The sequence below is a fragment of the Sphaerodactylus townsendi genome, linkage group LG10 (genome assembly GCF_021028975.2).
Source record: "Sphaerodactylus townsendi isolate TG3544 linkage group LG10, MPM_Stown_v2.3, whole genome shotgun sequence".
In the NCBI taxonomy this organism is placed as follows: domain Eukaryota; kingdom Metazoa; phylum Chordata; class Lepidosauria; order Squamata; family Sphaerodactylidae; genus Sphaerodactylus; species Sphaerodactylus townsendi.
This window is the reverse complement of record NC_059434.1, coordinates 69,185,031-69,208,529: the sequence shown is the minus strand read 5'-3', so window position 1 is coordinate 69,208,529 and position 23,499 is coordinate 69,185,031. Positions and strand designations below refer to the sequence as shown.

The following is a 23,499-nucleotide window of genomic DNA, read 5'->3' as shown; positions in this document are numbered from 1 at the left end:
GAGATTGGTATTCCTGGTCGTACAGTCTGATCTTTAGATGATGGTAAATTTCCGTGGCGGTAAGCATATGAAGAGACTCCCATGAGAAACCCAAGGAGAAGATTTTTTTTTCAATATGGAGCCACCACTTCGAAAGCTGAAGCTCCCTCATTTCTAGCAAAGATAAACTTTTTTTGGATCTGTTTTAATTTCCATGTAATACTGCAAGCAATCCTTTTTTCCTTACTGATCAAGCAATTCAGAGTTTTAGCCTTGAACGAGACAACACGTATATTGGCAAAAAATAATTATTATTGTGCATTGTTAAAAACTAATGTATAATGTTACATTGTGCTATGAACATGCCTAGAACTGCCCCAGGGTGGACAGAAGAGTGTTTGGTACAAATATTTGCTGGGAAAGTATCACTGCACCATATTATTTAGAAGGTTCAATAAAATCATACATTGGTCTATATAAGCTAGCTGATTGCTTTTCCCCGCTTTCTTGGACAAAGAACTTGGTAGAAAGCATAGGAATTTAACTTCCTTAAAATTAATTTACATAAAATAGGAATGCCCTATAAGCTTAAATATGACGGGTTTTTATGAGATATATCAGTCATCTGTGCATGTATTTAATAATGTGAACTTACTCAACCATTATGGTCATTATCAGAGGTCCTGCTTTGGGTGTTCCTATTATCTGAGGTTAGCAACCCAAGAATTGGCCTTCTCAGTCACAGCCCCAAAATTATGGAATTCCCTCCCCAATAACAATTGTTTGTCCTCTATCACTGTCTTCTGCTAGTGGGTAAAGACATTTCTGTTTTGTTTGACACCCCTCCATGACTTCCATCAACCTTTCTTCCTGTTTATGTATGTCTATGTTTATCTGTTTAGCATTTCGCTGAATTGCTTTTATTATATATACACGCCTCAACAGAGTATGGTGGGATAAAAATCTAATTAAATATACAGACATTTTCCAAAAGTTCTTTTAGTGTTTAGGCTAAATGACTTCAGGGACCTGGGGACCCTGCACAGGGTGGAAAGGAGGCAACAAAATGTTAAAAGAAATGCATGAATGTTTTCTTTAACCAGATTTAGAGGGATCCAGTTATCTTCTATATATATAAAAATGCAACCATGCATTTGTTGCTTCGAGAATAACCCCGCACCTGCTGGCACAAACGCTCTGAAAATTTCACAGACCCTTACTCATTCCCCCGACTGTGTTCTTACGTACCTCCCGCTGTCAGACAACACACCTGAGCCAGGTAAAACATCTTTTTTCCTGGCGCACCAGGCCATGATGCTGCCTGTGTGTAACTGTTACCTTTAGAATGTTCATGCCCTTAGAATGTTCGCTCAGGTGGCCAGATATGAGCAGTGAAAACAGTACATAGGCAATAACTCGAGTGGAAGTGAAACACATACACACATTGCCGTGTGAGATGTCAGGTGGGGTTCCCCCCCTCACACGCAGGTACCTTTCACTCTCTGTGCCTCACCCACTGCTACCACAGAACACACCTACTCTCATACACATTCAGCGGAGGGAGGGGGAAGGGACAGGGGGGAGGCATGCAAGGGAAGAGAAGTGAGGGAGGGGACGGAGAGTGAGGGGTGGCATGCAAGGGAGGGGAGGGAGCAGGCGGGGAGGGAGGGAGGGAGCGGGCCCAGCATCTGGATATGACCCACCCACCCTAGCAGAGGGAGACGGAAGGGAGGGAGGGGGAGGGGTGGCATGCAAGAGAAGAGAGGGTGGGAGAGGGAAGGGATGGAGGGGGAGGTATGCAAGGGAAGAGAAATTAGGGAGGGGAGAGAGTGAGGGGTGGCATGCAAGGGAGGGGAGGGAGGGGCCCAGCATCTGGATATGACCCACCCACCCTAGCAGAGGGAGACAGAAGGGAGGGAGGGGGAGGGGTGGCATGCAAGAGAAGAGAGAGTGAGAGAGGGAAGTGATGGAGGGGGGCATGCAAGGGAAGAGAAGTTAGGGAGGGGAGAGAGTGAGGGGTGGCATGCAAGGGAGGGGAGGGAGGGGCCCAGCATCTGGATATGACCCACCCACTCTAGCAAAGGGAAAGGAGAGGTAGGTAGCGGGAGGAGTGCCATGCAAGGGAAGAGAAGTGAGGGAGGGGAGAGAGTGAGGGGTGGCATGCAAGGGTGGGGAGGGAGGGCCCAGCCAGCCTTGATTCCCTGAATACTGAGGTTACAGTTCAGAAAACCAGGTTGCCTCCGAGGCACGCGTTACTCAGGAGTAAGCTCGGTAAAGCAACCGTGACATACTTTGAATGGCTGAGTCAGCACTCTCAGAAGAGTTTACTCAGAAGCGACACACATTGCCACCACCCCAACTTACTCCCAGGTAGAGGATACCATTGACCAGCTAAAACTAGATGTGTGTGAGGGGTGCCTTCTTTCCATTCCCCTTGGTGAATGCGGTCACACACATCAATGACATCGCACAATATCAGCCTACGTGTTTCCATGAGCACATACTTCTGGTCTCTGCAATTGATTTGCTGCTACTGTTCCTTTCCCCTTTCACCACAATAAGCCACAGCAACGCGTAGCTGGGCCCCACTAGTTTTTAAATAAAAACTTAATACACTGATTCTTTATTGGGAATACAGGATTGTCACTTTGGACCTGGGACAAAATAAATAAACCTCAGGGCGACCAAGCTGTGACATCCGTCACTGCATTGATCACCAAGGTTGATTTGGTTGGTTAGGTGGGTGCCCCCTACCTCTCTCACTGCTCCACATTTGTCCCTCCCAAAACTGCGCATTTGGTAGAAGAGGACAACTATCTCTCAATTTCTCCCATATTCTTTGAGGACTGTGCCTTGCAATGATTGAACACTTTAAGGGGGCACTCAGTCACCCAGCAGCACTGTGATTTTGTGGTTAATGCATTGCTTTAATGCAGCCATAGAGGCTTTAATCTCCATGTGATTGTCTTAAATGTTGCCTCACAGGTGGGTCCAAGCAACTGTCATATCTGTATAGAGAAAGACAGTTTTGCTTGAGTAGGGACCATTTTTAAGGGAAAGCCTTCATAACATGCAATGCTCTACTTGCAATCTCAGGTCTGGAGCAGTTTTACAATGATATGTATTGTTTGTGTAGACTAAGACTGCATGAATGACAGGAGCAAACCGAGCTCTACCTTAACTGGATCTGCCCCTAGGAGGATGCTGGACCAAGGTAAGGAACCCATTATTTTACACTATATTTAGACAGGTTTTTAAAATGCTGCAAGCAGTCCTCCAAAATACATATTATACATCAAAACATAATTTACATGTAATTTACAGAATATGCATCAACATTCATTTACATCCAATTTTTTAAAAAAAGTTAGCCAACTTTGGAGAGATGTGATTGGTGAACAAATTCATTAAGAAGTCACATGCATAAGACTCTTGCTAGTGGAGATGCCCTTTTCTTGATGGCCACCGTGGCTTTAGGAATTAGACATATTTCTAGGGTGTGCTTTTGGGGTATCCATTTGCAAGCATGAACTTGGATCCAGTGAGGCATAAACAGACTGAGAACAATCCAGCTTCTGCAAGATTTCATGCAACACCTATAATGTTTGTTCCTATACATTAGTGCCCAGAAATTAGCTGCACAAGGTCTTGAGGGTGTGGAAATGCAAGTAGGGATACAACACGTATGACTTCATGCAAGCATTAAATTTAGTCTTTTCCTTGCATTTCTGCTCATATAACAACTGCAGTAAAAGAGGGAATTTTGCACAGGATCCAACCCATGGTGCTTGTGTACTGATCTTGATGTTCTTTTGTGGTTGATGGCTCCACGTGATCGTATAAACGGCTGGAATATTTTTGTCCTCTGTTTGGATAGTTTTAAAGTGGCTGACTTGCCCTTCTGCTTTTCTACCTCTGTGTTCACATTGCAGACATATCTGAATTCTGCTCAAGAACCAGGAGAATCCAGAATCTGCATGGTAGCATTGCCATGTGGGAAGGGGGCTGCCATTGCCCAACTTTACCCTTGAATGTTACACCCCCCCCTTTATCTAGAACAGGGGTGGCAAACCTATGACACCCAATTGGCCATGCTGGCAGGGGCTGATGGGAATTGTAGTCCATGAACATCTGGAGTGCCATAGGTTGGCCACCCAGATCTATCAATATTTTTGTTGACCGGGAGATTGGGGAAGATGCCAATATATTTTTAGCCTGAGCGGGATATAAAGGTGTATGTGTCATGTTTGGCAAAAAACCCAGTACACCGATTTAAAGTGTTTTCTTTATTAGAGGCATTGTATATAAACCAAATCCACGGAACTGAGGGGAGAAAAGCATCCATTTAGTTTAATCTTATGTATCACAAATAAGCCTGGGCCATTTTAGTAAATAATTCTCCAAGATGGTGTGCCCGACTACAGTCCTGTAGCTCGATCCTATGTATTTACTTAGGAATAAATCACATTGTCGCTGCTCCTCTTCTGCAACTTTCTTCCCAAAGGAGATCAAATATCTCATTTTCAGAACACGTTCTTCTGCACTCCAAACGGAGTTGTGGTTTCCTGCGGGGAGGGGGGGATGCTCTTCCACCTCACATAATCCTCCTATTGCATTTCCCACGCTTCACTAAGCCGACACTAGTATTTTTTTTCTCACCAAGTCAGTTGCCACACAAGCACACATCTGAGAAACTCATTGGAAGCAACTGGACATGAAGAAGACGACACCCTTGGGACAGAATTACTCCACAAACTGTGTAATTAAGAATCCTGGGATTTCTAACATTGCTGAGGTCAATTTACATGGTGCCAACTGCGGTTTCTGTGCCTTTCCTCTTGGGTGGTAAGTACTGCGACGCAGCAGAAGAAAGTTTCCAGAAAGCGTCTGGCTTGTATGTAATGAATCAAAATTCATTTTTGCTTCTGTTCTCACTTTTTTAAAAAAACCCACCAATTCTACAGGAAAAAAACTATAGGAAGTCAATTGATTAAGCACCTAAATACATTTAGTCCAGTAAGAATGTGTTCTTTCAACTGTAATACTCATCTCACCAGGATTCCTGAAGCTCTCATCGCTGCTGCTCAATTTAAGAAATATTACAATGCATTTAAGATTTTCAATTTCAGTTCTGCAGGACCCTTTTGCAACTATGCGTTGTTATCATGTTTGCATGCTTAAAACTTTTATGCGTTTTATTAAGACTTTTTTCACAGTAGCAATCCAAGTTTGTAAGGTGCTTTTGCACCTCACCAAAATGTTATTTTAACAAATTTTTATTCCTTCAGCTCAGGATATGGCCTTTTCCTCTTTACTCACTGATTTTTTTTTTTTTTAAAACCAGGCCTGTGAAGTATGCATAGATGTTAGTGAGTGGCTCAAAGTCATTTACCAAGATTTGTGGCCAATCCCTCGGATACTTTCTCATTCGTACTTGATAGTTTGGACTCAGGTCCGACTCTCTTAGTGAACTAGCGCTGCAAACTACAAGGACTGCATTTTCTACTCTAAGATCCCAGTTTATTCTGTGTTTTGTCAGTCATGCAAGTGATACTATCTAGGGCTGAGATTTAGCTATAGCAGTACCCATTCTAGAAATCAGCCCAGAGTGAGTTGCCAAGAAAAATACATCTTTATGGGAGCTGTACAGACAAAAGAAAACACTTATTCATATAAGCATTTTTCCCGCTAGTAAGGTTACATTTTCAGATTACAGTAACTTTGTTCTGACTCTTAGAAGCATGTTTTTGTTCTCCAAATGGCTTTCCAAGCACAAAGGGTTTTTGGCCATCCCTGTTATTTTCACTTCATTTCATCCCAATGGGGACCCAAAGTGACTTGCATCACTCTGTTCTCCATTTTATCCTCATAACACCCCCTGTGAAATAGGTTAGGATGAGTGACTGTCACTGAACAAAGCCAGGCAGCAAGATCCCATGGCAGTGAGGATTTGAGCCTGGGTCTCCCCAGTCCTAGAGTGCCCCTGTAACCAACCACCCCACGATGGCTGCTGTTATTGTCAATATTTGTAATCCTCACTCCATGGGCAGTGGAGAGTTAAGGCAGGGAAACTTGAGTTCCCCCAGGGGTAAAAAATGATTTAGCCTTGCTTGAATAAGGGAGGGATGGAAAGAGGTCTTCCTGCCTCTGGCCCTTGGGACTGTGCTGGCAGCGAAGACTAGTATAGGTCAGATAGACTTAAGAGCACCCATGATTCATCTTCCTGCCTCTGTGAACAGGGAGGCAAAAGCTAATTGTGTTCAGCAAAAGCCAGAGAGTTCTTAGAATAATTAAACGGCAATTCACAGTCAGCATCAGAAAGGTCAGCAGAACGATCTGCCACCAGAACAATTGCTAGAACAAGCAGCTTCTCTTTAGGAAAGATGCTCAAACACCTGTTTGCCTAGCAGATTTTATGGATCCCTAAGGAGTCTACTCTCTCTAAACCTGCCAGAAGAGATCTCTGGAGCAACTTTACCTGAAGGCCTGGCAGCCAGATGTTAGGTAGGTCTCCAGACACAAATGCTCCATCATAACCTCCAACCGCCTCAACCAACAATGCTTAGCGGAGTACCAAGAGACTGGCCCTGAACTTTCAAAGCTCACAGAAGCAGAAAGTATGGCCCCCTATTGAAAATTAGATTTTAAGTGGGTTTTTTTTTGGGGGGGGGGAGTTTATTTATACCCCTCTTTCCTTCCCAAGGGCAAGGGGCTTTTGGAATCGAACAGTTTCAAAAGCAGTTTCTGACATGCCATACAGGCCTGCTGTTCAGAGTTTTTTTAAAAAATCTCGTCAGCTATTAATTTATACTCAAGCCATGCAAAACATTTCGGTGGTTCTCATAAAATTGGCAAAACTAGTAACGTAGAAAAAAGTAGAACAGTTTTAATACTTTTTTAACAAAGTAAAACTTCCTGAATATTAACAGCAAGTGCAAACTGCCAGTCAGTCATTTAAGTAACATGCACATTTCATTAGACGCATAGCTTTAGAACTGCCACTCTCTGGGCCGTGAGGTCCTTCCTATGTGACACGTTATATACTTTATATCAGTGGTTCTCAACCTTCCTAATGCCACGACCCTTTAATACAGTTCCTCATGTGGTGGTGACCCCCAACCCTAATTTATCCATTTTACAGATAGAGAACACTGATGCAGAGTCTTAGGTGACCCCTGTGAAGGGGTCATTCGACCCCCAAAGGGGTCCCAACCCCCAGGTTGAGAACCACTGCTTTATATGCAGGAATAGCAGAAGTAATAGCCAACAGTACATTTGCATTGCCCACTTCACAGTGCGCCCCACTGAGACAGCCACACCCTTGTCAAGCTCTTTTGTTCTCACTGCTGGTAGGACCAACCCTCGCACAGTAGACAAACTGATGGGTTTCCTAAGTCAGAAAGGGAACCAAAGGGTCCAATGGACACCATGTGCAACATTATTAAAGCAACAGTTTAGCCCTGAGCTGGATAGCCCAGGCTAGCCTGATCTCATCAGATTTCAGACGCTTAGGAGGGTCAGCCCTGCTGAGTATTTGGACAGGAGACCTCCAAGGAAAGGCAAGCAATGGCAAAGCACCACTTAACACCTCTTCCCTTGAAAACCCTACAAGGTTGCCATAAGTCATCTGTGATTTGATGGCCAAGAAAAAAAAGGAAATTTCAACAGCATCAAATTTACAAGCAGTGGTATTTTAGTTGTACACAGGTGTCACTGCTGTGATTTGCTGTAAAGCGTTCTGCTGGTAGTACCTGCATGCAAGCGACAGGATTTTAAGTCAGAGAGGGTTAAATATAGCTTGATCATCTCATTGTTTTTGAGTCACAGTGCAATAGCTGATGAAGTCATCCTACCCCAATGGCTTAATGCAGAGTAACATCATCAAAATGCTTTCAGCTTCTTCAGTTACTACACACAGGATTACATCAGTTGAGTGGCACTTTTTCTTCATGGGTGCAAGTCTGAGTTTAAAGCAACAGATCTCCTTGAAAAGCAGAACAGCAAGAACCAGTCTATCATCACACTTGGGATGCCAAATGGAAACCAGTTTAAACAACTCAGATGAGTTACGGGTCTAACTATGTGATCTATTTGCTTTGTAATCTATTCTATGAAGACAGCTTTTCTTAAATAAGCATGGCTAAGGATATCATCTCTCATACATGAAAACACTTCATTTTAGTTGATGACAAGAGAGTTCAGCTGGGATCTGTCAGTCGTTGCATTTCAAAGTTAAAACAATAGTACAGACCATGTTTGCTTTAATACAAGAGCTATTAAATTTATTACGAGGGGGAAAGGATTAACTGCAAGAACACAGCATCCATTTTTATACAAAAAGCTATTTGGGTTCATGCCACACACTCTGCAAGAACCAAAAGTGCCTGCCCCCTGGACACCTAGGCAGGATCCTCCAATATTAGACAAGTACCATAACGGGGAAAATTCCAGTTTTCATAGCTATAGCCATATTAGTAGCTGCTTGCATGCCCAAACACCATCACTTTCAGATTCAGGTCAGCTAAACAACATTTCATATCTTCTGTTCACTGTAAGATGGACTCACTAACTGTTAAAAAAAAAGCAACATCATGCAAATATGATGGCTTCTGTTTTGGAAATGGATGATTCTGGAGCATCACTGTGACTGTTGAAATTAATCTTCAGTTCTTCCAACAGCAACCGACACAACCAGAGAGCCAGTTTTTCCTGTGGCCATGCAAACGAAATATATATTATATTTACTCACACGGTTTTTTCTGTAGCTTGTTTCCTACATATGCCGTGGTAGCGATACTCTGTCTCACCAACAGATATCAGGATATTCTTGAATTCACCTGCCACCCCTTCCTGGGCTTCCTTATAGAAGAGGGAATTCTGGTAGATGTAGTTTTTTGTGCAGTTTTTAAGTCTCTCAAGATGTCCTGCCAGGCCTGGCAATAGCCTTCCTTCCTCACCCCCCGACCCAAACACCAAGTCAGGCCTGGTGGGAGAGTTGCAGCAAGCTGCCACTCTCCTGCCATAGCCATTCCTCCCCAGGGGCCAAACACGTACCTGGGCCCCCCGTCTACCTCCCCAACTCACCGCTTGCTCACTTGGCCATCTGCTCATGCTCCTTTGGAACTATTTTCTACTGCAGAAGCAAACACTTCTGCCATTGCATGAATGACAGCAGTTTGATCTTTTGGTGAGACAGAGTATAACTCAGCTATTCTGTTAAATTACAGCATGCTAGAGTGGCAGCAAGTAATTCATTGAACAGTTACGTGAACACCTCTTTTAAGACACAGCCACAGCGATGTAACTCCATTTGGAGATAAAACTACCCAAGATTTCTCAAGAGAGATCGAGTCCTAAGCGTTAAGTTTAAATTAAACTAACGCTTCGGACTCTGTCTCTCTTGAATGATACATTACAACAGAAGCCACAGACTGCCTTGTCAGAAGTAATACAAAATACTTCAGAAGAATGAAATAAAAGGACGAATCTACTTGTCTAAAAGGCAATTCACTGTACACATTTTATTTACAGTTTTGTACACTGTCTTAATATGAATGGGACTGCTTTTCTACTTGAGCCGCTCTTAAACCAAAGCAAAATATAACCTAAGGAATACAAAGTGTTAAAATACAGCGTAAGATACAAAAAACAAGAATATTATTTCTAGTAAGGAATGTAATTATGGTGTTACATTTTAAAAAATCCACAATTATGTTTAGGAAATCACACAAAACATATCACTGATTTGACCGAAATGCATGAAATTTGTAGCAAAGCTTTCGATGTTACAAAAATAATTACCAAAGAATGCACAAAATTAATGTTTATTAAACCTCTGTCATATTCCCAGATCCTTCACCAATGTTACATGAGCAAGAACTGAAATCAGAATATCACTAATGTTATCAAAGAGGGAAACAAATAAATTAAATCTAGCAGCCATCAGCATCAGTTACAGCAATGATCATGCTGTATGAAGAAAGATTCGCTAGAAAAATGTATGCATCATACTTTTCTTTCAAACCAGCAAAACACGTTATTGCATATAATGCAAAGGTGAAAAAAAGTAGTCTGTTTTTCCCCCTGTAGAAATGGCACTGTTTTTCGGGACACTTTTTCACAATAGTTACTTTCCCAAGAAGCATCACAGAGTGGGGCCAGGGAGACCTTTACGGATTCAGGGGCAATGTGTACTGAAATTCTTTGATTGGATAAAGGTGACCTTCAGCCAAAAATGGAGAGGAAAAAAATGAACACAGAAGTACAAGAAGTACAAATGAGACTTTTCACAAATTTAGCAACATTTAGATGGAAATCAGATTTAAATGCAGTCCACTCCGCTTTTATAGAGGCTTTGGTTCAGCTCCCAAATCTCGATTGCTTGACGCAGTCTCCTATGAAATACTCAGAAGGTGTCTTCTTAAACAACAAACCTATTTTTAGTGGTGGAGCCGCTCTTAGTAGCTGTGTCAGCATGGGACTGATAACCAATCACTATCTTTGGAGGAAGTCCTAACCTTTCCTTGTATACTCTCCTAAGAAGGAAAAACATTAAAACATCATTTTAAGTAGGAAAGACACAGCCACACTGCTCTCAGCCTCAACATTGATATGAAATCGGGCTGATCTGCCAACTTTTTCATATACAACCTCATGGACTGCAAACTGCTCTGACAATTAAATAAATCTGTCCAGATGGGGACAGAAAATTACAACAAACATAACACACAAATGCTATGAGGAACAGGTTGGTTTTTTTAGAATACATTTTCACTCTCCCCATTTTACTTTAAGAATTATCATGATGGCACAGTCTCTTCATTACACACTACAGATTCTCAGGGAGGTGTCTGTCTTTTCTTAGGGATTATCTCCTTGGAATTTGCCATGATTTGTGGGTCACCACAAACTGAATATTCCTTAAAGTGCTACCTCCACGCAGATAAACTTGCTATAGTTTCAAGACCAATGGATAATCCTTTCGGGTAAGAACCAGCCTTAATCGGAGGTGAGGCTAATGGAGGCCCATTGAAAACCTTCTTTGGTGGTCACCCCAAGGCTCTGTTTCCTTCTTCAGGAAATGAGACTGCCTCTACCGCTTCAAGCATTCAGCACAAGCTGAAGACAAATTCTGTTCTGCAAGGCTTGAACTCAATTGTGCCGGGGGCAGTATTTACTGCTTTTCTATCTGCCTTAACATTTTTTTTACATTTAGAAATGCTATTAAATCGGTTTTGATTTTATGGTTTTCATGTTCTAATTTGTTGGCTGTCAGGGGCCTCTGAAAGATGGCATATCCATACTGAACAAACCGTGCTATACTCACTGCTGTGCTATAATCACTACTGTCAGCTTTAACATAATTTTCATAAGAATACTGTAAAGATTTAACATGCTAATTTAAGTACATTTCTGGAAACAGTGTCAGTTAATTTATGTTTGTTGCTTGAACAAAGAAAACTGAAGTGAAAGTTACTGCTAATGCCACTTGTGAGGCATAATTTTTTAATATCTGACGCTAAGGGTCTGACCAAGACGGAACAGTATTATCAGTTACTCCTGGTCATTTCAGACAGCATCCTATTCTGACAGTGAATAAATCTACACACTTAATTCTAAATATGGCTCCAGAGTGTGTATAAAAAAATTTACTTAATGGGACCAAGCAGAAAAAGGGGAGATTTTTCTGTAAATCCAAAAGAATCTGGATGTCCAAGAAAATTTTTAAAGTTTTTTCTCCAGAGAACTCAATTCAAAATGCTGAATGAGATTTTACAAGTTGTCTCAGACATGCTTTCCTCTCCAAACATGCCCCCCTGCAACCCCCCTCATCTCAATGGGGGTGGGTAACAAGAGGATTGGAGTACAAGGAATGCAGGATATGCATTGTGGTCCAAGCCCAGCCCCCTCTATCTTTGCTGGGAAATTCAGATTAGCTTGTGCATTCCAACACACACCAGCTGGTGACTTTGGGCTAGTCACAGTTCTTCTGAGTTCTCTCAGCCCTACCGACCTCACAGGATATTTGTGTGTGTGTGGGGGGGGGGGGGGGGGGAAAGGAGTTTGTAAGCCCCTTTGAGTCTCCTTACAGGAGAGAAAGGGGGATATAAATTGAACTCTTCTTCTATGATCACCCCTTGTAATAAACCTGTTACATATGGTAGAACACTTTTATTATGAATATCTCTGGTACGTTAGGTAACATTTATTTATAAATTTTAAAGATACTCTCTCTTTGAAGATATTCAACCCAGCTTACAAAAAAGATCCAAACTACAAAATCACTTTAAACAAAGAAATGGTTACTTACCCTATATGTGTAACAGCATCCCTGTTTTCACATTCAGTAGTCCATATTGCTATTTTATCACCCTTGGTTCTAACATTAACAACAGCTCCACATACATCATCACTGTAGTCATCAAAGGATTCTCCAATAAGGCACAGCAACTATAGAAGAGAGCATCAGAGAAGCAAGCAGGTCAAAGGGCACTTATTTAAGGGTTGTAAATACTCCAGCCAACTAGGAACCAAGAACAATGGTAAGAGCAACTGAGTGATGCAATATGTTGATGAACATGTCCTAGGTCATAAGCTTCCCCAGGCACTCATAGAAGTGAAACTTGAGCCTCTGAAAAATCTGCCAATTTTGTGGGAGTTGAGCCATTATGTTGTCATCTGCACGGAAAGGTGCTGGGGGATACCACTCTTCCACCACACAGACATTCTCAAATAACACAATAACCAGAATAATGCAAATTCTAATGCCCCGATTCCAGGCGTAAGTTTGGATATTCTTCATAACTTGTAAATAACTTATTCTTTTCCTGGTTTTGAATATGCACCGAGAAGTCAACTTTTGTTAAGCACAGACTCCCTGCAGATGGATCAAGCTCACAAGTAAGAAAGCAAACCATTAAAAGTTTTGTAATGGTCAGTCTTAACTATGCAATATCATGACTCCCCAGAAAATGTCAACAAAACATATACTCTTGGCCATCAACTCCCATCTAACTAGGAGCAAAATGAGTTTCAGTAGAAGTCCACACCTGATCGGTTGTGGAGACTGACCCCATCATAAGCATTACCTACCAGAATTCTCTTCCTTTTCTGGATTCATTTCCAGTATGCTTAATACTTCCACTCACCCACAGCCCCCAAGCATTGATTTAGAAAGGGACAGTTGCTGCTAAATGCTTAGTTAATAAAATATAAAGCTGAATACTGGCGTATGATACACAATTCCAGATCTCCAGATGATTGCTCCCAACTAGCTAATTCAAAGTTGGTTATCAAAACTGAATGGTCCACTGCATAAGACAACATTGCTGCATAAGAAACTTTTGCTAAAAAACCTTCAACAGGGAAGGATTTCCTCAGCTTGCTCCTAACAGCAATTATTAAGCAGAGCCACTAAGGCTGACTCACTGCAATTACCAGGTTGAAAGGCCAACCAAAATGGCTGGAAGGATATTATGCCCAGATATACCAGCAGTTCTTCTGCCACCACAGTAATTTCCCTTAGAAAGAGGTTTGAGAGGAGATGAAGGTTAGCTAAAAAATCTTTGCCTAAAACCTGTTTCTTCAAGGGATAGACTGATGACCACCTCATTTAGCATAGGAAAAAGCTTTCCTCCCACAATGGGATGCCTGGATTCAATCATTAGCAAAGGGTGATAGCAAATACAGGATATCGATATGAGTCCCTCCTTCCATTGGATCTTTTCAATTCCCAGTGAGATAATTCTTAAGAGTTGTGGGATCCAAGCAGATCAGAGGGCTACAGCGAGGAGAAAAAACCAAGGCCAAATTACCCCTGTAATCTTCCATTGGTGGGAGATGAACCTGATGAAGGAAGTGATTTGTTATGTAGGTTGCTGTTCACATGGGTCCATTTTTTTAGCAGATGAAAACTGTGGGTGGAAGTGTGAGAAAAATCCATGTGCCTTCTGCTGATGACAGGTTAGATCCAAGCCTCTATCATCCACTAGCCCTTAACCAGCCAAAATGGGCAAGGATCTGAACAGCGTACGGTTGCTTCCATTATTCACAGGCATGCTGTTCACCTTCTCAGGAGTAAAAAAGGTAAAATATTCCAAGCAAGCATAACTAGCAATTGGGGTGCTATGTGGTTTCCGGGCTGTATGGCTGTGTTCTAGCAGCATTCTCTCCTGACGTTTCGCCTGCAACTGTGGCTAGTATCTTCAAAGGATAACTAGCAATTACTTCCAACATCCTACTCTAGATAGTTGCAGTGGGCAAAATAATGCCAGTGAACACTGAAGTGACTTTACTAGTCAAATGTTGAAACTGCTAGAACAAGGTGTATATTCCTTGCCCCCGAATGAATCCTACCCTTTGGATACACAAATATTTTCAGCCCCAAGATCACTTGAGCTGCATGCAATTCAGCTGATGCATTGGTAGCAGAGAAGAATTATTTCCTTGCCACCGTCACCACTGCCTCATACGCCTACTAGCGCTTTGGTATATATGATCAGATCTGGCACATTATACCATCACCTCTGCTTGTTTCATAACTCTCAACTCTTCTGAATCAGGAAACTGTTGAAGTCAGAAGACAAGATGCTAGAGAACAAACTTATGACAACTTCTCCCCTCACCATGTCCAATCAAATTTACTTAGCAACTGCTGAGTCCCCTACACGCCTCCCACTTTTAGAAATCTAGCAAGACCACAACCAAGGACATAACACTTACTGTCTCTAGCCAGAAGCGATCAAGGTCACTTCGCCTCTGCTGTTTGTTTAATGTAATTAGCCATCGTCCTCCTCGTTTATTCTTCTCATCTTCCCACATGGGTTCAATACCATCCTAAAAAATGCAGTTTGATTACTGAAACACTGAAACCCATTCCACACATAACCCACATGTAACATTTGCTTTTACAAATACTATTTACAACCACCTCATGATATTAAAACTTTACTCACACGTACAACTGAACGCTGCTGTCTTCCAAACAGCAATACACAAAATAAATTTATGTAAAACCCCTTTTCCAATGCTGGGGGACTAGTACCTGCTTATGTAATTCATGGATAGTACTGACACAAAAAACAGAGTATTGGCAACACATCATGCAGACTTAGAGGACTAGAAACATCCTGCACTCGAGGGGCCAGTGAGTAACTTGTGTTTGGCGTCCACTTTTATCAATTTTAGGTCTATTCCAGGCTATGATTCTTTACAGATTACACCTATGTAGAAATTCTATAGCATAATGTTTGCCTTGGTAGAGGTAGAATTCTGACTAAAAGTCATGTTAGAGATGGTTTCAGAAGGAAGACAATGAAAACAAAGTTCTTGTCTTATGAACTACCAGACTATACCTAACTTCAAAATATGGTTATTCTGCATACCTTAAAAAGTGAGTAGTCACAACCAGGCATTAAGTTACTAGAGAGCTGGATATGGTTGTATAATCTATTTTGGAAAAACAAACAACAATTAAGACAATGAAGTTCACAAGCATTGTTGATTACACCAATAATTAAAAGCCTGAAGGGTACAAAACATGAAAAATCCAGCCACCATCTTAATTTGAAATTTTAAAAATAACTTTTCAATAAGGTTAGAAATCTATTTTCATTATGCCTTTTGTTCTCGTAACATAAGGCAATCCAGTGAACATTTCCATTATTCTGTACAGAATAGAATAATCCATAATATACCCCACCATCTAACTGCACAGCTACCAAAGTTGATTGCCAGTGGAAGTTGAGACCATATTGGTAGCTACAAATCTAGTTTCTTAATCAGCTACTTTCAGGGACAATTCCCCCCTCCCTTCTGGTTCTTTGTAAGGTCTATTTAAACATACAGCTTCAATTCCTTACTCTGCTTAGAAGCTTACTTGGTGACCTTTGGCTGCTACTTTGTCTAGCCTCAACTACCTCACTGGGTTGTGAAAATAAAATGGAGAGTTGGGAGACCAAGAATATTGTGCAGAGCTCCTTAGAGGAGGAGCAAGATAAAAATTGAAACAACAAACGTATATCCATATCACAGGAATTAGATTAGCACTGAAAACTTGACTTACGCCCAAAAATCTTCAACAGTATCAAATTTTGAGATCAGACGAAGATTTGCCTGCCAGGTTTTACTTTTGTCATTTTTAAAGAACCAGAGCGCCCACCTGAAAATAAACAATACATTACACACACCTAAGGAAAATCTAGTCTGGCTACAGTGCACAGAAGACTGGTAAGTAAAATTACAAATTTAGGCAACAGAGAACACACAGGTTTAATTTTCCGTTCATATTGCAAATCAGGGCCCATTACTGAGAGTGCAATTCCCGGGCAGATGGAAAGAGGGAGAAGTTTCTGTTGGCTTGGTAGCAACAGCTGAATTCCATCTAGCTGATCTATTTCCTCTCTTCCTGCAGGTATTTAGCCTCGTCAGGGTCTTAGGGGTGAGCCAAAGAACTCTTAAGCCCAAGTCTTGCACCCTGAGACCTGTAGTAGACAGCATGGTGGGTCAGGGCCAGCCAAAGTTTGCTTTTTTGTGTGTAATTTAAACATTTACTCTTTTTTGCAAGGTACTTTGTGTACATTGGGTGGATAACCAGTCTTAGAGTGGAGTTAACTCTGCACACACAATGGCACTATAAAGTTCAGGAGAATGCTAACAGTAATGAGCAGAAGAGGAAAGCTGACAAATCTCAGCATTTATACTTAGATTTAATAACCACTTGCTCACATTATAAATACCCTTTTACCAACATTCAATTTTCTTTCAGAAAAATTCAACAGAAATATGTCAGAAGACTGCTTTCTACCACATGTCCGAAATGCCCTGGTCTAGCCAGATGCACTTGCGGGAAGGAAAGCCCGCTTCCACATGTTCCCATATGGATGACAAGGTATTGTACATGCACTTTATTTATCTAAATCCAGAAGCCAGAGTTGTGAAGAGAGGTTTTTTAAAAAAATGCTTGACAATCAGTTTTGTAGAGCGTTGTATTCATTCCTTGTTCAATATCCCCAAACAGCCAATCAGCAAGATCTTAGCTTTTAAAACATGACTCCACACTCGCAGGCTCTGGTGCTGTATAAGTGCTCCACTGCATTAAGATAACACTCTGACAGAACTTTCCAAGAAGCAGAGCCTGGTATCTCCCTGCTCTTTCTGAATGCAAGTGAACAAGATATGTACAACTATACATTTTATTAAGTTCAGAATCATACAACTGCCATACTCATTTTAATATCCATAGAATTATTTCATTTATATTACCTGAGATATTTTCTCTTTTAAAAACCACTGAGAACTCAGTACAACTGTTTTATACAAATAAAAAGATAAGCTACCCAAATAGTAGGATAATCACAATTGATGTTTATTTAAGGTCACAGTGATCTGAGGCTGCAAGGGCTATGTTTAATTTAGAAATTACAGCTAAAATGAGTTTTGATAAAGATAAGCTGTTTTGGAAATATGAATGTTCCACTCCATATCAACACTGGGATTTCAAACTGAAATATCACTTATGGACGTTAAAAAATCAGACTTCAACAACGAAGATTTTTTGGCTTGGCAAAGGACAAAAGTGATATTGGCAGGCTATATCTTGAACTAAAAACACTGCAGGGAGACTGCTAGCAGTTTATTTCATTAAAAAATGCAAGCAGATGTTTAGTCTTGTATGATAAAATGGTGTACCCTTTTAAATAGTCACTTACAAGCTCTGCTAAGAGATAATCATGAAATTAATACGACTAAAATCCTTTTAAAAGTTTCCTTCAGTAGGAGATGTAAGTTTTACACTATTGACACATTTTCCTCTTTGAAGAAGTTGTGTACATGACTGCCAAAACTATATTTTCTGCATTTACAAATAATCTGATTACAAATATGTAATCACAAAAAGCTTAGCATCAAATCCCAAATGCTGGATGGATGGGATGACAGAAGTCCGAATTTTAACTCAAGGCTGCACATCCATGTTCTCAAACTAAAAACAGCAGTAATGCTACTAAATGCAGCCATAAACGTTCTTAAGTTGATCAAGGAAGACTAGAAGATGTTTCCAGCAGGGCTCAAAGGCAACATGCAGGGAAGAGGCCAAGATCCACTGAAACCTTCCCGGAAGGCAGAACATACCTGCCCTGTGTGATGTTGAATAGTGGTTAGTCAGCACAGAATGCTAGTGAAACAAATTCCTCCTTCTGAAAAAGAACTATATCATGTGACTATATAAGTATTCAAAATGCCTACCTAATGATACCATACCCACATTAGAATGAAAGTTGATACCAAATGAAGATGCAATGCAAGCCAGTTCCCACCTACAAAATGAGTGTGCATTACAAACTTGTTTGTGTGGTCTAGCTAGGCAAAAGAAGGATCTCAGTATTTCAGATCCAATAATTACTACATCTGAGTCATCTGAAATAACACCAACCTGTGTTATGTCTATTTCTAAATTATTTTGAGAGACTAATCTGATTCCAGTATGAAATGGATGTGGAAAAGACTTCTATTCTAAGTTTCAGCCTTAGTTTGATGAAACTATACAATACTCTGAGGAATAATTTTCACTCAGAAACATTTACACATACTTCCATTCTGAATCATCCATTAATTTAACACACTCCTCTTGTGATGTACTATTATACTGGTCAAAAGAAACATGCCTCACCTGTTTTGTAATGGATGCTTGATGTATGGTTCAGGGCTGACTACCTCCTGACTTGCTGGTGTCTCAGTTTTTTCTTCTTCTGAAGTCTGCGGATTAGAAGTGGTTTCCTATACAAACAAAGAAAGTGATTTAACTTGCATCTTTGCAATGCTAAACCCATTTTCTTTTGCTGTCAAGACATAAGATCATGAATATTTATAGCTCCTAATATTATGGATATATCCATATTACTGGCAATCCTGTATCATTCAGTATTAGAATAGCTCCATGTGGACAGCAAAACATATTGTTTAGATTACGAGAACTGAAGATGAAACAAGAGCTCCTGAGAAAAAGATATCTTGAGTTCTGTGTATTGTAGAATGCATATAAAGCCAGGAAAACATCTCTTTCCCAAAAGGCAACATTTCTTAAGGAATAAAGGGTAAAAAGACATACTGCAATAGATCTTATGCATACCTACGTTTGTAATCACCATCCAAACAGAAAGAATGCCCTAAACAAAAGCTGTGATTCTTTTACATTTAAAATTAATGCATCTTAGAATGATTAATTCTACCATTTCACAGGTCTCTCCACGTGTCAAAGTGAGAACTGATCCTATGAATGTTCTAGCATAAATGGCTCTTCCCCAGCACCCACTGTGTAACTTGAAGGGGAACTGCCACACAAACTGCCCCCTCACAAAGGAGCAGAAATTAATAGGTTTATCAGGTAAGATCTTTTTCTTCCCCTTTCTTCGAGTATCCTGAGATGCAACTCATAAATTCCAGTACTGAGATATGAAGTTGCCACCAATTTTATAATAAAACCTCAGGGCAAATTTATTGTTTCTATGCTGCTCCTGTGCATGCAGCGCGAGACTGTGCAAAGCCACTTGTTACAGACTTCAGTAAGGCCCTATACAGTCCCAAGAAACAGGAGAATATCTATTTTACTTTTCTATCATTCACTTGGGTGCTTTGAAGGAATAGATCAAAATTTTTAAGTTCTGTAAAGATATTTTAGGAGAAATAAAAATAATAATGAATAATAAAACTTTCCACAATAGGTTACCTCACAATTCAATACTATTAGTCAAGCACCAGCCCTCTTAACAAAAAAACAAACCCACAGCATTACACTAAATACAGTAAATATGAAACAGCCAAAGGGACTGATGACACATGGAACTTTCAGTTTTATTACCTACATACCTAGTTATAATGAACAGCTCTGATCTGTCCATCATATCATTCCTCAAGGACTTCTTTGAACATTCCACATCACAAAGTCATCATCCATGAAACCTGGCATCACTCAGATGCCAATGTAGCAACTAGTACTGAAATTACAGTTGACGCACAATAGTAGGAACATCAAGAAACTAAGTCAACATGTCATACTTACCCCTGCTGTATGGCAAACAGCTAAAACTTACTTCAACAAACTCACTGAACTTAATGTATATTAGTATTAACTACTTTAAAAGAACTATTGCATCTGAAGTTGGTTTTATGTTAGAAGAATCAGACAAATTTTCCAACCAACTTCCAATCTCACCCATGTCTAGTCTTTTCAGATGTTCAGCACACACATATACCAATGGAGGAATATGGGATTCAGATATTAATCCACACTGTTGTAATTATAAACGAGCATGACCCCTGTGTCAACTAACAAGTCATGTTATGCCGTTTGTTGCGGAAAAAAACCTACCCTGAATACTTACTGTTACACTATGTGGCCCAGAAAGATTTCCAATCATGGTAACTAACAGGCTGTAAAGTCTCATATTCTAAAACAACAAAAAGCCTACACATACACCTCCACTTGATATTAAAGCTGACTGAAATGTGAAAAACAAGGGAGTTTCTTAACACTGGGAACAGTAATGAAAAGAACACTGAAGAGACAGACCATTTGAGACAATGGTGGTTATATCTATGTAATGTTCCATAGCTATTCTGTTCCCTTGAGACACTTGAGAAGAAACTTATACTACACAGAAACGACTGAAGGCTAAGAAAAATAATATAGTGTTAAAAAGTGCTTGTTTTTGAAAAGTGTGATACAAACAGAAAAATAGCATTTTCCTCCAGAGGTTCATACTGAACAGTTGCTACGCTCAAAACAATCCACAGTCTTTTTGGGGGACCGAATAAAATGTTTCTATTCTAGTCAAGAGTTAAACAAGCCACTGCCTGTGAAGTGTCAGCGCCAAATTACAGGACCACCTGGCAGAAAGCCCAAGTTTCTTCTCATTCCAGACGGCGACATGGTCCTGGCGACAAAAGTTGTCACACCCCTTCAACGCATCCACAAAAAACTCTGTTTATGCACACCAACACCCAGCCCACGCTGGGGTTGGGAAAATCTCGTCTTGTATTAAATGATTCAGACGGCCCTTTTGGCATTAAAAAAATTGCACAACTGCAGTTGGGGGGAAGAGCATTCGCTTTCATGCGAGGGAATGAAAAGTGGGTCTAAATTGGGGGCAATTGTGCGTGTCACTGTACGTGGGGCGCTACGAAACCGGGCAGATCCTCGCTGAACCTTCTCTTTGGCCACGCTCTCTGACAGACATGCAAGGAAAGGGTAGAAAGCCGGCGACTGGGGCCCGCTAAGCCTGAAGCAAAGGGACTTTTGTGCCTCAGAAGCCGAGCGGGGCGAGATGATGTCCCGGGGTGCCGCTCCGGCTCGGCTCAGCGAGCAAGAGGCCCCGCGCGTTGGAGGGGAGCAGGCCGGGGAGAGGCTGCCGGCGAGCCTGGCAGGCGCGTGTGAGCGAGAGGAGCGAAGAGGGAGGCGCCCGCGGGCGACACGGAGGCGAAGGCGCCGCGAGAGCTCTGGAGCCGGCCCGGCCTGTAGCCGCGCACGCCGGCATGAGGGAGAAGTTGGCAGGGGAAGCAGCAGCAGCGGCGCCCTTGGCCTAACGCCGGGCTCGACTTCGCCCTCCTCGTCACGCGACCCCCCCTTCCCTGTCGCCACCCAGGCGCTGACGGCACAACCGCCGCCCCGGGCCCTCCCCGCAGGCCTCTTTCCTCTCAGGCGCCCCTCCGCGGCCCACGCCGGCGCCTCTCGCTCTCCGTACGCGCGCGCCACACGGCCACATTCCCAGGCCGCCTTCTCTTCAGCCGCCCCTCGCCCGTCCCCCTCCCAGGATTTTTCCTCACGCCCATTCCCATTTCTCCCGGGAGCGCCGAGTCTCCCCGCTCTTTCCCTCCCTGGTCTCGTCCACAGAGGCAAGGGGGGCGGGAATGAGGGCACTCACCGGTTCCACCGTCGCCATCTTAGATCGCTCTGATCGCACCAGCGCGGAGGGGGAGGGGAGAGGTGGGAAAAAAAAGGAGAGGGCGGATAGCAAACGAAGTTCGAAAGCGATTGGCCCTAAGGGGGTCACGTGCAGGTGGCGGCCGTTTTGGCGGCTCGGCGCGTGCGCCGCGCTAGGGGAGGAGGCCGTTGGCCGCCGAGGCGGAGAGAAGAGGGGGAGCGGTTGCTGCTGGGAATTGTAGTTTCCGAGGATCCCGCTCCCTCCTCCCCTGAACGGGAGAGAGAGTCACGTGGGGAAAGCGGACGAGGGCATGTCAGGCTGAGGCGACGTTGTGGCTCAGAACGGACAGCGACCCCTGGAGACCAAAAATTGTCACTGCATGAGCAGTCTCAGGGTGGGACCCGTTTGTGCCCCACCGCTGACGCCCTGGCTGGACCCCGTTTTTGTCGTGGGGGGTGTCAGCATGTGTGATGCAAGCTCCTCCTCATCCCTTAGGTCACCGCTATTCAGATCCAAAATCTGATGGGGAAGGAGGGGGCACAGGCAACTAAGTCAGTACGTCGGTCTGATTGTGCACTGTATAGTACCAACTGGATCCCAGCAATTTAAGTTGGCTTGTTTGTCCAAAGCCGAGAACGCTCACTGAAGCCCCACACATGTTTTTTGAAAGACTGGATATAATCTTTTTAGTCCTTTTTATGAGATGATCCGCGAGAAGTTTATAAACCCCATTTTAATAAAAAAATATTGGACTTCGTGATATTTTAAAGCTATCTTATTTATTAAATACTTCTGATCCAACTATATGTAGCTAGTTTCTTGCAAGCAGCAATAAAGCTCCGTGGTGGTGTTAATCTGTAGAACTTTTTACTATAGTTCCCATATTTTTAAGTGATCCCAGCCAGTGGTGGGATCCAAAAATTTTAATAACAGGTTCAAATGGTGGTGGGATTCAAACAGTGGTGCCGCCGCACACACGCACCTCCAGTCCCTATTGGGCAGGAAGGTTGCTTTAGTAACCCCTTCTCGGCACTCAGAAAAAATTAGAAACCACTTCTAGAGAAGTGGTGAGAACTGGTTGGATCCCACCTCTGATCCCAGCATCAATTTGATGGGCTTATGTCCTTTTTTTCTCTTTTAATAATATTGTATTTTGGAGTTTTATAATTTAATTTTAAACTATGTAACCCTATTTGTTTGTGATCTGTATCCTGTTAATACTTATGTGATGCCAATAAAGACTATGGAATGGAAATAACGTCTCTGACTTGGTTGCTAACCAAACAGAACTTTATTGGCCACTAGCAGTCCCTTCCTAAACCCAGTTACTCATGTCTAAGCCTATTGAAATCAATGGGCTTAGATGGGTGCAATTCTTTTTTGGATGGCACTATATTTCATTCTCATGGCCACCAACACAGCTACCCTCTAAAATTCTTATGCTAGTTTTTGTTTTGTCTTTTAAACTGTTTTTCAGAAGGGAAACTCTTTCTATATAATATGCTCGAAAGCACTGAAAAGAACAATGTGACTTTTATTCCTCTCAGCAGAAAAGCACTATGGACATGCAGAAGCACTCAGACATCACAGATGTTTTTTTTTT

At 42.0% G+C, this 23,499-nt stretch overlaps 1 protein-coding gene across 1 annotated transcript; it reads right to left on the bottom strand.

The window, feature by feature from the left end:
- Nucleotides 1–9,475: 9,475 nt before the first annotated feature.
- Nucleotides 9,476–22,020, bottom strand: EIF4E (eukaryotic translation initiation factor 4E). Its single transcript, XM_048509239.1, has 7 exons — nucleotides 21,897–22,020; nucleotides 18,647–18,753; nucleotides 16,043–16,138; nucleotides 15,363–15,426; nucleotides 14,701–14,814; nucleotides 12,290–12,429; nucleotides 9,476–10,514 (listed from the first exon to the last, which is right to left on the bottom strand). The coding sequence occupies exons 1-7, from the start codon at nucleotides 21,912–21,914 to the stop codon at nucleotides 10,400–10,402; spliced, it is 654 nt and encodes a 217-aa protein (XP_048365196.1). The 5' UTR covers nucleotides 21,915–22,020; the 3' UTR covers nucleotides 9,476–10,399.
- Between the last annotated feature and the right edge of the window lie 1,479 nt (nucleotides 22,021–23,499).

Excerpts from the sequence above, each read along its gene's own strand:
- EIF4E (XM_048509239.1), bottom strand. Across the intron at positions 12,430-14,700 it reads ATCGCTTCTGGCTAGAGACA|TTGCTGTGCCTTATTGGAGA; the intron begins GTAAGTGTTATG and ends TCTCTTCTATAG. Across the intron at positions 10,515-12,289 it reads GATGCTGTTACACATATAGG|GAGAGTATACAAGGAAAGGT; the intron begins GTAAGTAACCAT and ends TTTCCTTCTTAG.